Below are 16,205 nucleotides of genomic sequence, written 5' to 3'. Positions count from 1 at the left end.
GTGCATGATATAACCCTCAATAAAATCGTGAGGACTTTTCCACACTGATATACAGGGTGTCTCAAAAATACATGGCATAACTTCAGGAATGAGTTCCTCATATGTAGACAATAAAAATATTTTAAATCAACATAGTTCCGGAAATGCTTGGTTCCTGAGTTATTAACCAGAATGTCTTATCTCCTGCAGGTGATTTCCTTCATCACAAGATACTGACAGAATCTGGTGGTTTTCCATTCCGACCATGTACTCAAATCAGGAGCAAGAGGATATGCACTTTATGTACGGTTTGGTGGACGGCAATGCTCTGGAGGCTCGTCATTTGTACCACGAAAGGTTCCCAGAATGAAGATGTCCAGACAGGAAAAACGTTTGAAGGTATCCATCACCGCCTTTGTGAACATGGGACCTTTACACCTCGTGCTGCCAACAGAGGATGACCAAGATCTACGACTCCTGAAGTAGAGGAGGAGATTTTGGATGTTGTGCATGTCACTCTTGGAATCAGAACATGCAGAATAGCAATGCAACTGGCTGTTCAACGTTCGACTATATGGAGAGTGATGCGAGAACACCAACTGTATCCTTACCATCTGCAACAGGCCTTGTCACCAGCAGATTACCCTGCACGAGTAATGTTCTGCCAGTTGTTCTTGCAGCAGTGTTGTACAACTCCTCACTTTCCTGCCTTAGTGATATTCACAGATGAAGCATAGTTCACACGAGATGGAATCCAAAACTTTCACAATCAGCATGTATGGGCTGAGGAAAACCCACATCACCAACAGTGGTTCAGCCTCAACATCTGGGCAGGTGTTTTTGGTGATAAGTTATTTGGGCCCCATGTACTTCCAAACAAACTCACAGGGCAGGTGTACAGAAACTTTCTGGAAAACAACATGCCTGATTTCTTGGACGCCACGCCACTGATCATTCGTCAACAAGCACACTTCATGCACGATGACGCTCCCACACATTTCTTATATATATATATATTGTGAATATATATATAACCCGCAATTACGTGAATCGAAAGTTTCCTGGTCGATGGATAGGTAGAGGTGGACCAACTGCCTGGCCTCCGTGGTCACTGATTTAAACCCACTAGATTTCTTGTTGTGGGGCCATTTAAAGTCATTGGGGTATTCGACTCTGGTAGCTGATGTGGAAACTCTCCACAATCGAATTGTGGCAGGTTGTGAGACAATACGAAAAATGCAAGGAATTTGGTATCGTCTTCGCGAGTCCATGAGACGTCGATGTGAGTCATGTATTCAGGCAGGTAGACATTTTGAACAATTACTATAAGGTGATGTGAACAGTTAAGTGTCATAGACAAACCTTCAAAACTCGGAAACCAAGCATTTCTGGAACCATGTTGATATAAAATATTTTTGTCTACATACGAGGAACTCATTCCTGAAGTTATGCCATGTATTTTTGAGACACCCTGTATAATCTAGTTATAATACATAATATCTAGATATAATGCATACCATGTAAATTATTTATAAATAAAACAAATAGAATTGCATTACATTTACACTTTTTACATTAATGATTTCTTATCATTTTGTACTTGAACTTCAATTTAATTTTATTTTGTATTTTTTAATTTGTGATCTTTTAAAATTATATGTGATTTTAGATATAATGCCTTCCATGTAAATATTAAACTTATATATTTAATTTTTTTTACTGGGGTACACATTAGTCCTTTTAAGTGAAATAAGGGTGCGCGACCAAAAAAGTTTGGAGATCAATGGACTAGATCATTCATAATTCTAATCAAAGCCCAACAAAATTCTTGAGAAGTGAAACTGAAAGGATGATGTGAAGACTCATTCATGAAACTTATATATATATACAATATACACAGTTGTCCCTTTGTTTATACAATATCTTATATTGTGAATATATATAACCTTATCTGTACATACATGGTTTCAATTATGCATAGTTGGATAAATGTAACCTCTTTCCATTGTGCACAATAACAATTCACTTTTACAAAATGCAGCCTCACTGCTTCCTAATCTTCATTATCTCTGACCTAATGTGTACAGTTCTGAAATTTTGGCTTCAGCAGCTCACACCACCATGAAGAGAATTAAGGCAGGAGACTACTGGCTTCTGAAGTAGGCCAATGCCAAACTCCATCACAATCTTGGGATCACTACCACTGAACTGGCACTTGCCATGCCAATCAGATTCTCCTTTATTTATGGAAGGAGGATCATATTCATAGCCAAAATGTTAATAGGATCAATCTTTAAACCTACCATTTGGGACTGGTGCTCATGAAGGATCCCACAACCTCATCTCAGGTCCACTCCAATATGCATCAGTCATACTAACAGGCTTGCCCTGGCTGACAGATTCCTTCCTAACCAAATGCTCGATGTGCTCACCAAAATAGATGGTAACATGCATAAAAAAGTGAAAGTACAAACAGAGCACTCTCTCTGCCATAATCAAAGTAACAGCTTTGTACGTGATCACTGAATTATGACCACCACAATGAAAACTGAATGCGACCAGTTGACCACGTGAGGTACAAGAGTGTGGAGTTAGTCAATCTATGTAGCATAGATAATGTGTCAGTGGTTCAGTAGGTAGTAAAATTCTGAGCGTGATAGGTAAAAGGAAGGATTTATCAGACTTTGACAAAGGACAGATTGTGGGTGCTCAACAAGCTGGTGCCTCAATTTCCCAAACGGCTGGACTGGTGGGGTGTTTGAGAGCTGCAATAGTTAAAGTGTACTGGGACTGGCATCAAAATGGTCAAACAACGACCAGATGGCAGAACTGCAAGAGTCAGCAAAAGGTTGATGTTAGAGGTGAGCGCTGGGTCCGACGACTTGTACAGGCGAACAGGCACAGCACTGTTGAAGAGTTGACTACCCAATACAACATGGGCCAACACGGAACAATATCTGGCATGATCATGCATCACACGCTCGCACTATGGGCTATACCAGCAGACAACCCCTACAGCATCCTCTCCTAACCAAGGTTCATCGGCGTAAAAAACTTGCCTGGTGCAAAGAGCATACAAGTTGGATGTTATAAGACTGAAGGTGTGCTGGTCGGATGAGTCACGTTATTTACTCCACACCGTGGATGGTCGTGTACGGATTTGGCATCAACAACGTGAGGCTCTTGATCCATCATGCATGGTATCAAAAGTACAGGCCGGTGGAGGCAGTTGTATGGTGTATGGCATGTTTGACTGGTAAGAACTTGGATCTCTGGTGCATATAGAACAACGTATCACTGGTCTCTGCTATCGTCAACTGCTTGCTGACTGTGTACACCCTGCTATGTTACACCTTTTCCCGAATAGTGACGGTATCTTCCAAGGATGACAATGCACCAAGCCATTGGGCACTTGTGCAGGAATGGTTTGAGGAACACAGTTCTGACTTCCAGCATATCAATTGGCTTCCGAACTCTCTCGATATCAATCCCATAGGGCACTTGTGGGATACTATGGAAAGGTATATCAGGCATCTGGATACACCAATCACCTCCATACCTGTGTTGCTGACCACATTACACACAGCTTGGTTGGCCATACCTCCTGAACGCTTCCAACATCTTGTTGAATCAATGCCATGTCAGATAGTTGCTGTACTGAGGGCAAAAGGAGGACCTACGAAGTATTAGGTAGGTGATCATAATTCGGTGATCACTCGGTGTATATATGTCTGTAATCAGTCTTATTATCTCATAAATTTATTGTTTATTTGTCGTTCATATTATATTAATGTATCATCCCACTGTGTATTCTCCTATTAATTGTCATGTGGTACTTTAAGTGCCTCACTCATATTGTTAACCCCTGGCATTACAACACTGTGAAGGGATTTTTATGGTTTCTCTTTCCATAATAAATATATGCATTTATTTATTTTTACCAGTGAAGTCTATTCATTACTGATTAACTCATTCACTGCTAAGCTTCCATTGAAAGGTGGCCTCATTAAGTACACCCAATATTCAATATTTATGGGCCTCAATAAAGCAATCACAGAAAGAATAAAATAAATGCTGAAAATATAAGATCAAATGTTGTGGAAAGTCACCAAAAGTCAAAAATGGCATTTTAAGGTATGTTGGAATATATGCAGAAAGGGCCTATTATCTTTACCATATTTGTCCATCCGCACATAATAACTTGACCCCCAATTGGATGTATTTTCATAAAATTTAACATTTCAATCCCTTAAACATTTTCTGGACCATTCCAAATTTCATTAAATTTGGACAAACAGAAATCTGGCGATTATTATTTCTTTGTCTGTCCATCCATCTGCATATAATAACTTGACTCGCAGGACAGATTTTCATGAAATTTATATTATTAATTTTAGAGCAATTTGTCAAGCCTTCGAAAATTTCGTTAAAATCAGACCAACAGACATTTAGCAATTATTATTATATTTTTTTTTCATATACATGCATACATCTCACACAAGCTATCCACTTTTCATATATTATAGATGAAATAATGGATATTATGGTTTTTGCCACACACTGATTGGAGGAATGAATGGGCAATATGGAAAATGTGCAGAAACAAAATGTACGAATAGTAGTGGCAAATGATGCAAGAAAGCAAGCTTACGTACCATCAGCCAAAAAAAAAAAAAAAATATATCCCTTACAAATCCACACCCTCTAAGAATTCATCTAGTACTTCCTTGAATTTATTCAGACCATCCACTTCCACACCAACAGATGGGACCCTTTCCAAAAATCAAACACCCACTGCCTGTGAGCAAACTTGCACACATCTATCCTGCAACCATCTTTCCTCAAATTGAATTTATGCCCCCTCATGTGTGTGTGTGTAGTCTCAGCAAGAGGAAGAATGCTGTTAAAATTTACCTTACTCAATCCATTCAAGGCCTTAAACATCTCAATCAGATCTTCCAGCAGATACCTATTCTCCAGATACTGCAATTTGCAGAAGTGAAGAATTTCTAGGTAAGGTCACCCTTTTGTTTCCTTTGCCAATCTGGTTTCCCTTCTCTGAACCCATTCCAGCAGTTCTACATTCTACCAAAAGTAAGGCATCAAGACCTGTATGCAATATTCAAGACTCGGCCTAACCATGCCTTTGTACAATGGGATAATCACCTTCTTATCCCTAGTAGCAAAGTTTCTTTTTATCACTGACAAAACCCCATGAGCTGTCCTGGTAGCATGTCTGCACTGCTCAGAGAATTTCACATCTGATTAAACAATTATACCTCACGGTCTTTTTCATTTTCCACTAAACTGAGTATAATACCACTCAGTTGATAAGTTACTCTGGGATTACTGCTACCCATATGCAGTATGTTGGATTTATCAATGTTAAACTTCAACTACCATTTCTTAGCCCATTAACCTAATTTTTATAGATTTCGTCATAGTAGCATATTCATTACTGTCATTATCCACTCGATGAACATTTGTATCAACTGCAAATTTAGATATTAAGCCTGATATACTTTCATCAATTTCATTAATAAATACTGAAAACAATAGTGGGCCCCAATACAGAACTCCGGAGGATTTCACTAATAACATTAGTCTATGAAGAGCAGGGCCCATTGATAACCACTATGTATCCTCTTCCACTTAACCATCACTTTACCCATTGCAGTAACTTGCCTTAATGCCCCATCGTTCCAGTGTATACAGCAGTCTTTTATGTGCAACAATATCAAAAACATTCTTGAAATCGAAATATACAAAATCAAAATAACTTATCAGGTTGGTTAGACAGGACCACCCTTTAACAAATTCATGCTGTGACTGCAGTATAATTGCATTCCTGTCCAGATGGTCCTGCATTACTTTAACCAGTGACTCATTATTTACAAGGAACAGAAGTTAAGCTAACAGGTCTGTAATTACTCATATCACCTTTTGATTGCCCTTTATGAAGTGGGAATAAATTTGCACATTTCCAGTCCATAGTAAACTCCCCTGAATCCAAGGATGCTCTCGCAATTATGGCTAAAGGTTTGCTTACCTCCTCTGCTGCCTCCATTAATAACTGGGGAGATTCCATCCACCCCAAGCACTTTTTTATATTCAGCTTTAAGAATTTCTTTTTCCACTTTCCTTTCAGTTATCGCAAAGTCATTTTGCTCCCCATCAGAGTTTGATAAACTTCTGGCATCCCCACCCCTAAAGAATTTCCAATATGTGAATGTAGATGTAAATACCTATTCAATTTGTCTGCAACCTAAGCAGAAACACCAACAGTCAATGCCAGACATCAATTGGCCCAATATGATTCACTCCTTTCCTTCTACTGTTAATACAAGCATAGAAATCTTTGCTGCTTTTCTTTGCATTCTTTGATAAAGAGCATTGCTTCCTCTTATTGCCTCTCTAACATGCTGTTGTAGAAAACAGTCATAGAAGAAATATACAAACGTCTTGCTAGTGTTTGAGTGACCAACCAACCCAAAAATTCCAATCAAGCTTATATCACACCAAACTGACTCAACATTACACTGGTCACCCATGTCGACTGGATGCACTGCTTTAGATTTAATATTCTTCTTAACTAAGAGCATAACCCCTCCTTTTTTGTCGTCTATCCTACCTGTACACATTGTATTCCCCAAATTCCAATTCTGCATTCTATATCAGTGTGGCATCACATCTCTGATACCCAACAATATCTGCCTTTGATGTTTTGACCAGCATCTCAAATTCATAAAATTTATTTACTAAACTCTTAGCACTGGTGTACACACAAGTATACATACACCTGTTCTTATTCTTAGCTACCCCTCCTGTCCTGTCTGTCCTTACTGTATACATTGTACTCCCATATTCAAATTCAGCATCACTTATGTCTGAGTGACACCATGTCTCGGCTATCCATACAATATCTGCATTTGATAACTTAACCAGTACTTCAAATTTATTTACAATGCTCCTAGCATTAGTGTAGATGAACATGTTCTAACACTTAGCTACCCTAACACAGCCCTTTTATTTACTTGTTCCATGATGACCCACAGTAGGACCTGAAATCTCCAACACCTTCCTTTCCAAGCTACTGAATGTTCCAAAAGAAACAGTGCAAGGTTCACTTTCACCTCTGCCTGCAGCTCTAGTTAATATATTAGTATGTGTATCTCCCCAACTTAGTAGTTTGCCAACCAACCTATCCCTGCCTTAATAGCATCAGCATATATTTTTGCACCTCTTCTATTTAAGTGCATTCCATCCCTGTAAAAATAGTCTCTCCTGTTAACAAGCACAGACCATGCTGAGAAAAATTCTACCCCATGAGCCTTGCACATTCTATCCAGGGCTGAATTGATTGACAAGGCTCTCAACATGTACTGTCTCCTATCAAATCTGAGCAGAATTGCAGACATTTTCAAATTCAATCCTAATTTGCAACGTTTTCCCAACATTGCCCTGTAATAAGTCCTCAGATTTTATACTCTTAATATTATTAGTGCCAACATGTACAACAATATCACCTTTTGTGCCCTTGAAAGTGCACAAAAGGTGATACTAATTTGCCCAATACAGACATACTCTTATCCTATTCCACCAGGCGCCTCCGTAGCCAGGTGGGAAGGAGCAGCAGTGCGTAGCACACCCTTCTTGATTAGACCGGGGTTCGAGCCCGTCACCACCAAATACGGAACATGCGGAAAGGTCAGGGAATGACCACCGCACCGGAGCAATATGGCCTTAGTTGCTAATGCTCCTAAAAAAAAAAAAAACCAAATAACCAAACCTATTCCACCTATCCTTCTTGGACAACATATTTCTCATTTCACTGGCTTTTTTGCTTCTTTTTATTTTGTTATAAATCATGAATTATTACTATTTGCTAATGCACCCAAAATGTAATGGACTGTGTAGATTAACTAACTTTCAAACTTGTGATGTTGTCACAAAAAGCAAGAGCAGATGCTAATTTTGTAGAGCAAGGATGAAAATCAGAAGAATATGTTTCATTGGAGAGGACAATGGTAAGAAAGAAAGCCTAAAGATTATATGGGCATTTAAAATAGAAGATACAGCAAATTTGGGAAAAGTAGTATATTCAAGGATAATTATTCTCATCAGACAGGATTCTCTCAAAATATTTTAAGTCTGCACAACACGATGATGCATAGTAAAGTGACATCAGCAGACTACAAAGCATTAATTTCAGTGGAAAATTACACTTATCATGGCATGTTTTAATATACACTACATGATCAAATGGTTTATTATAGACCAGAGCCTCCCCTGGTCTATAATAAAGGTTCAATCAACTTCTAGCACATGTTCACCAGAATTTGCATCCATTTTCCCTACAAAACAATTGTCAGGGCTGGTTTGGAAAAAGATGGGAAGCATTCAAAGAAATTATCTTGGAAGCTACTAGACTTTACATACCAACTAAGAAATATTGTTCAAGGTTTAGGCCTAAATGGATGTCAGATGAACTAATGAGACATATGGCAGAAAAGAAAAATGCATGGGATACATAAAAATTAACACGTGACACAGAAGCCTATGATGGATACAAGTTGATCTGTAACCAAGTTACAAAGGAGGTTAGGCAGGAGAAGGCAGATTACGAGAAATCTTTGGCAAAGGGATGCAAAGAAAAACAGCAAAGTGTTCTTTACTTATGTAAACTCTAGAAGGAAGGGGATGAATCAGATTGGTCCACTTGATATTGATGGGTCAACTGTTGATGATCCTGCTCGGGTAGCTAACAAACTAAATGAATATTTTGCATCGACATTCACACATGAGGAGTTATTCAGTGAGGGGAATGCCAGAGGTGTATTCAACTCTGGCAGTAAGCCAAAGAATCTCGTAATAACTGAGAGTAAAGTGGAGGAGAAATTGTTGAAGATAAAGACAAGAAAGGCACCTGGAGTGGATGGGATCTATCCAATTATATTAAAGGAGGCAGCAAAGGAAGTAAGCAAACCCTTAGCCATAATTATGAGAGCTTCCTTGGACTCAGGGGAGGTACCCACAGACTGGAGATGTGCAAATGTGACCACAATTCACAAAGGAGGATCAAAGGCTGACACAAGTAATTATAGACCTGTGAGTTTAACTTCTGTTCCAGGAAAATTAATGGAGGCACTGGTTTAAGAAGCACTGCAGGATCATCTAGACAGGACTTCAGTTATAGCTCGGACACAGTATGGTTTTGTTAAGGGGAAGTCTTGCCTGACCAATTTGATTGGATAGTATGATGCAGTCACAAAAGAACTGGATGCAGGGAATAACTTTGATATTATATACTTGGATCTTAGAAAGGCTTTTGATACTGTTGCACATGGAAGACTGCTGCACAAATTGGAGCAGTGTGGCATTGGAGGCAAATTGCTGCTATAGATAAAGGGGTAGTTGAGGGGGAGAAGACAGAGAGTGGTAAACAATGGACACTGCTCATCGTGGACTAATGTTATTAGTGGAGTCCCTCAGGAGTAAGTATTGGGTCCATTATTGTTTTCTGTATTTATAAATGATATTGATGATGGTATATCAAGCTTAATGTCCAAGTTTGCAGACGATACGAAGGTTCGCAGGGTTGTCAAGGACACTACTGACACTATGCTGCTGCAACAGGATCTGGAAAGGTTGAGCAGATGGGCTGAGAGGTGGCAAATGAAGTTTAACATTGACAAATGTAAAGTACTACATATGGGAAACAGCAACCCCAGAGCAACATATCAACTCTGTGGTACTACACTGACAGTGGCAGAGAATGAAAGGGACCTGGGGGTGGTTGTGCAGGGAGATATGAAGTTCTCTGAGCAGTGCAGATGGGCTACAAGAGTAGCTCATGGTGTACTGTCAATGATATATAGGAATTTTTCCAGCAGGGATAAGGAGGTGATTATTCCCTTGTATAAGGAAATGGTCAGGCCACACCTAGAGTACTGTATACAGGCCTGGAGGCCCCATTTCAAGAAGAATGTAGAGCTGCTGGAACGAGTACAAAGAAGAGCAACAAGATTAGTGAATGGAACAAAAGGGGTGCTCTTACGAAGAAAGGCTTAAGTTTTGCAAATTACAGTGTCTGGAGACTAGGCACCAGCGAGGTGATCTGATAGAGGTGTATAAAGCCTTGAATGGTTTGAGCATGCTCAATGCTAATGGGATTCTTCCTCTTGCTCAGAATAATCACCTGAGAGGGCATAAATTCAAATTGAGGAAAGACAGATGTAGGATAGACGTGTGGAAATTTGCCTTTAGCCAGTGGGTGGTTGGTTGGAGGAACAGACTTCCATCCCTTGTCGTGGAAGTTGATAGCCTAAATAAGTTTAAGGCTCAGCTGGACAGGTATTTCGAACGAACAGAGGGGTGAAGTGGAAGTGGTTATTTTTTATTTATTTATTTTTTTTTTTTGGCTGATGCTGCATAAGCTTGCTTTCTTCCATCAAATGCCTCTAATAATGCTAATGCTAAAAAGGTCATTTCGTCACCATTCTAACGTCTGTGAGTGTTGGAAATGGCACTACTCCACTGTTGACTTGATATTCAGCTTATATGGACAGTTGGTATACTAGCAGATGTTTCTGTAGCCTCTTAATCTTGTTTCATGATGTTTTCCACAGATGATACATGTGAGAAATGAACTATCTTCTTTATGGTTCACTGAACGTATTCTCTAAGTTTGTGAGGCCATCCAGACCTTTCTTCATTGGGATATCACCTACAGTCTTCTGTCTTTGAATATCACTGATCATGGATTTTGAGAGATTCAGATGAGTCACAGCTAAAATATGGCATGCAGCTTGTTATTGTTTGTTATTTGGTTTTTAGGAGCATTAGCAATTAAGGCCATATTGCTCCGGGGATATGCGGTGGACATTCCATGGCCTTTCCGCATCCTCCGTATTTGGTGGTCATGGGCTCGAACCCCAGTCTAATCAAGAAGCATGTGCTAAGGACTGCTGCTCCTGCCCACCTGGCTACGGAGCATCTATTTGAACATCTATAAATTTCAATAACCACACTGGCTTCTAAATGCTACTGCATATGCCGACCCATGAGATTTATACTGGTGTGTTTGGTCCAATGTGCAATAACGGGGAAGGGGGATTTTTGCCTGATACACATTATTCGTGGAGGGTTGCCTGAATACTACTGGTGACATAGTGAAACAGAAATAATAAATGAAATAAAACAATTTAAAATCAGTTCCTGTACTTCCTTAATTAACCAGATATACATTATTCGTGGAGAGTTACCTTAATACTATTTCACTATGGATCACATAGTGAAATAGAAATAATGAATGAAAAAAAAAAAAATTTAAATCAGTTCCTATACTTCCTTAATTAACCAGCAATGCTCTAGCCACAACTGTTTTTAATGCGAAAGGACTCGAACAGCTGATTCAGATAGGCACCAGAAATAGAGTGAAGACAAGTGATGGTAACTCCGAATTTATGAGGGGGTATCAAAAAGTTCGTACCCTGACCTAGATAAAAAACAACAGTAGGAAGATGCCCTTTTTTAATATAAGTTGTCTACATATTCAATAACTAACGTGAAATTTCGTTCACGTAGGTGATTATACATTAGAGGTGGAGCCCAGAAACTGAGGAAGGATGCAATGGTTGACAAAGTGGAGTATCGAGCAGTGATCAAGTGACTGCATTTGCAGGGCAAGAAAGCTCAGGAAATCCACTAGAACCATTGGTCTATAAGCCATATCTAGGTAAATCTACTCTTCCACCTGAACTAAATAGTAAAGAACATTTATGGGTCCATCCCATGACACTGTAAAAAAGGGGAAACGGGAGTTCCAGTTTGGTCAGACAAGTGTCTTTAATGAGCCAAGAGAAGGAAGGCCATCAACATTTACAGACAGTGAGACGGTTGCAAAGGTTGAGCAGCTGGTGTGACAATTCATTTCATCGCAGATGCAGTGGGAATTAGTTATGTTCTGCCCACAGCATTTTACATGACCATCTACACATGTCTAAGGTCTCCACACGTTGGGTTCTAAGATTGCTGATGCCTTTGCAGAAGCATGTTGAATGCAGTGTTCTCGCCAACTGTTGGATTTGTGTAATGCAGATGTTGAGAACTTTTTTAGAACTTTTTTACAAAATCAATCTGTAAAAAGGGTAAAGGAAAGAATTTATTACAGTTTTACATACAGGGTGATTCACTACCAGTGCGACAAACTTGCAGGAGGTGTAGGGGGCACAAAGACGAATCGGAATCACATAGCATTGCAGGGTCCGAAATGCCTTCGTCGTGCGGTAGAGGACGTTGAATGGGAGGTCGCATGAACAGCGATCCCGCTGGAAGTCAGCATTTGCGAACCGGTTCCCGAGGCAGTAGGATGGACGAGTATTCAAACGTTGAACTGGCCGACATGCACCTGGCGTATGGAGCTGCGGACTGTAACGGGCACGCTGCTCTGCGCTTGTACCAGGAATGTTTCCCGCACAGGCGTGCTCCTCATCATACGATTTTCGCACATGTGCACAGAAGGTTACGTGAGACTGGTTGTTTCACGAGAGTTAACATGAATCAAGAGCGAACGACGAGGACGCCAGACGATGAGGAGAATGTCCTACCTCTTGCAGAAGGCAATCCGAGTACGAGTACTCGAGCGATAGCACAACGATTGGGTATTTCCCAATCCACTGTATGGAGGATACTGTCAACAAACCAAATGAGTTCATACCATCTGCAATGCGTCCAATCATTGGAGCCTGTGGATTATCCACTCCGGAGGACTTTTGCTACTTGGTTTCTTCAACAGAGTGCGGCAGACAGCGCATTTGCTGTGTCCGTATTGTTCACAGATGAGGCAAATTTCACAAGATAGGGAACCTTCAATCAACATAACGCCCATTTGTGGGCTTTGAAGAACCCCCATGGTACGCGAACACTTGCAACTCAACGCCGTTTCTATGTCAATGTTTGGACTTGCATTGTTGGAGACCAACTCATTGGACCGTACCTTCTGCCCCCCTTGTCTGGACGGTAGGGCATACTTGATCTTTCTACAGCAAGTTCTGCCTGAACTTATTGAAGAAGCACATGTTCCTCAGTCGTTGCGCCGCTCAATGTGGTTCCAGCATGATGGGGCTCCCTCACATTACACCAATGACGTCCACCAACACCGAAACGTTACATTTGGACAGCATTGGATAGGTCGTGGTGGTCCGGTTCATTGGCCTGCTAGATCGCCGAACCTATCATGCCTGGACTTCTTCTGCTGGGATCAAATGAAGACATTGTTGTACGAGACCCCCGTTGATTCAGTTGAAGACCTCGTCGCTCGCATCTCTGTAGCTGCCAAGGAGATTCGAGACACGCCAGGAAGCTTCCAGAACATTAGGGATTCCATGCGGCGGCGCTGTGAAGCCTGTGTGTCTGCTTCTGGTCGAACCTTCGAACACCTTCTGTAGCATGGCTTTTTGCCAATGTAAAACTTGTCATTAAAATGATTTCTGTTACACTAACAATTTGCTGTTTCTGTTCTTTTTCTTTGCTTCTTTGTTTGTTTGTTATTGTTTGTTATTTGGTTTTTAGGAGCATTAGCAACTAAGGCCATATTGCTCCGGGGATATGAGGTGGTCATTCCCTGACCTTTCCGCATCCTCCGTATTTGGTGGGCACTGGCTCGAACTCCGGTCTAATCAAGAAGCGTGTGCTACGCACTGCTGCTCCTGCCCACCTGGCTACGGAGGCACCTTGCTTCTTTGTTCATGCGACCTCCCGCATGATGAAGGCATTTCGTACCCTGCAATGCTATGTGATTCCGATTCGTCTTTGTGCCCCCTACACCTCCTGCAAGTTTGTCGCACCGGTAGTGAATCACCCTGTATATTTATTCTCGGGATTGTTAATTCTCAACACATCCACCATCATTAGGAATACAAACTAAGATACAATTCTGAAGTTCTGCAAATACATTTTGCAGTTGATTTTCAATAATACCCTGATTCACATTAGTTATACTAGCCTGAAGATTGTCTAAAGGGCAAAGTTTTGTTGAATAAACAATAGTCTTAACATGTTCCCATATAAAAAAATCCAGTGGGCTCAAATTTGGTGAACATGGTGGCCAAGAGATCGGTCCACCTCTTCCAATTAATCTGTTAGGAAAATTTTCATTCAGAAACTGCCTAACACTGAGAGCAAAGTGACAAGGTGCACCAGCTTGCTGAAACACTGTATCACTTATAAGTCCTAAATGTGTTAGTTCAGGAATAAAGTAATTCTGCAGCATTTCCAAATAACTCTCACTATTAGCAATGAAAAAAAAAAAAGATTTTTCATTGACAGAACCTGTTTCTTTAAACTTTTTCATTCAGTTAGCTATGGAATTCCCGTATGGTGCATCTTTGTTGTAATGGGTTTTAAATCTTTTTTGCACTGCAATTACAGACTTTAACTCGGCCAACCACAGCACACAATTTACTTTCACTCCTATTGAATCCATTTGGCCATTTTGCAAAAAAAAAAAAATAAATAAAATAATAATAAAATTTTGGCTAGATTACAGTAAAATAAATGAATCACTGTTAGTACACATTAAACTTCAATACTAAATTACATTTCTAACGTTTTTTACATTTTGATTTTATTATGTATAGAATGGAAGTTATGAAAATTTAAAATTGCACAAGGACTTTATAATGACCCTGTACTTTGTATAATCCATGTTACAATACTTGAAATGTAAAACCCTTGGCATGTTCACTGTAGAATGGTGGTTATATGCTATTTGGTAATGCAATAAAGATCATTTAAACATTTATTTATATTAATGCCAAACTGCTACATATCACCATAGGTCTTTTGCCAACAGATAGCAACCAGTAACAGTAAACCGGATCATGGAACACCCTAGCATTTCATGGTTAAAAGTTACAAAGTTAAATCAACTCAGAGATCATTAAAATTTTCACAAATTTTTTAAAAATTTTTACACTTCATAAATATAAATATTTGTTGGAAAAATTTATCGACATTTATCACATTATTTCAGTCCATGTCCTCCAATATAATTCGTATTATTGCCATTAAAAAATCCATTTTGTAAGCATTTTCAGGATTATCTATTATGTCTGGAACCTAGATACATTAAATTAATAGATTACTTAGTATGGTATCTTTTTACAATGGTCTGATATACATGATGTTTTCTAAACTTTGTAACTCCCTTTGTAGGCACCTCCGTAGCCAGGTGGGAAGGAGCGGCAGTGCATAACACACGCTTTTTGATTAGATCGGGATTCGAGCCCGTCACCACCAAATATGGAGGATGCAGAAAGGTCAGGAAATTACCGCCACATATCACAGAGCAATATGGCCTTAGTTGTTAATGCTCCTAAAAACCGAACAAACAACTCCCTTTGTAAACAGATGACTAACTATATATACTCAGAAATTACTGCCAAAACAAAAAAAAAACCTTACCTTCCTTTCAAGAAGGTTAATTTCTGCTGTTTTGCTCTTCAGTGCTAATTGAATAGTTTGAATTTGAACAGACAGAGCAGATAGTACTCCTTCTTCCAAACGATTAAATTCATCAAAGCATCCCCATGCACCACATTTCACAAGACCAACAAAGATGCGATTCATTGACTTGACATCAATACCCTATGAAATGAAAAATAAATTAAATGCACTTCTGTTATTAAAAATAAGCAAAGTTAGTTTTATGTGGAATAATAAACTACTAAGCTTGATTGTATATATGAAACATGATCAACACTGCTGCATCAAATTCTCAACAAAACAATTTAGTATGAAATGTAAATGAAAAAACAACATTCCACATTGTTTTTTCATTTGCATTTCATACTAAATTGTTGCATTTCATACTACTTCCCTCTAAAAATTTAGTTCCAGAAAATTTCATTAAATCAAAATTCAAATTATTAAAATGGATTAGAGTAGTAGAATTGAGACCTCTTTTCTAAAAGATGTGATTTATTAAATTACATCTTTATCAATTTGATTTACAGAAACAAATGAACAGAGAGGGAGGGAGGTTGAAGAATTCTGAATAAGTTTAAACTCACAGCAGAAAGGTGTTCAACAGAACTTCATTTCTTTCAAAAGGAAATTAAAACTTTCAAAATTAGTTGGATTATCTAACATACATTAACAATAAACATCACACGGAGTTTAGTGGATTAACATATAGAGTGTAAAAGGTAAAGGTAAACTGCAGC

General features: G+C 39.2%; 1 protein-coding gene across 1 annotated transcript in view; it reads right to left on the bottom strand.

The window, feature by feature from the left end:
* The window catches only part of btv (dynein cytoplasmic heavy chain beethoven), a 696,240-nt gene that overhangs the window by 430,789 nt on the left and 249,246 nt on the right, over positions 1 to 16,205 (bottom strand). Inside the window, exon 26 of the mRNA XM_090384033.1 lies at positions 15,445 to 15,627. Within this exon, the coding sequence (XP_090240159.1) occupies positions 15,445 to 15,627 (183 nt within the window). The remainder of the gene's footprint in view (positions 1 to 15,444; positions 15,628 to 16,205) is intronic.

Source organism: Mastigoproctus giganteus, chromosome 10 (genome assembly GCF_048544385.1).
Source record: "Mastigoproctus giganteus isolate SK-2022 chromosome 10, ASM4854438v1, whole genome shotgun sequence".
Classification (NCBI taxonomy): Eukaryota; Metazoa; Arthropoda; class Arachnida; order Uropygi; family Thelyphonidae; genus Mastigoproctus; species Mastigoproctus giganteus.
Note: the sequence above shows the minus strand (reverse complement) of the source record. Positions and strands in the feature narration are given on the sequence as shown.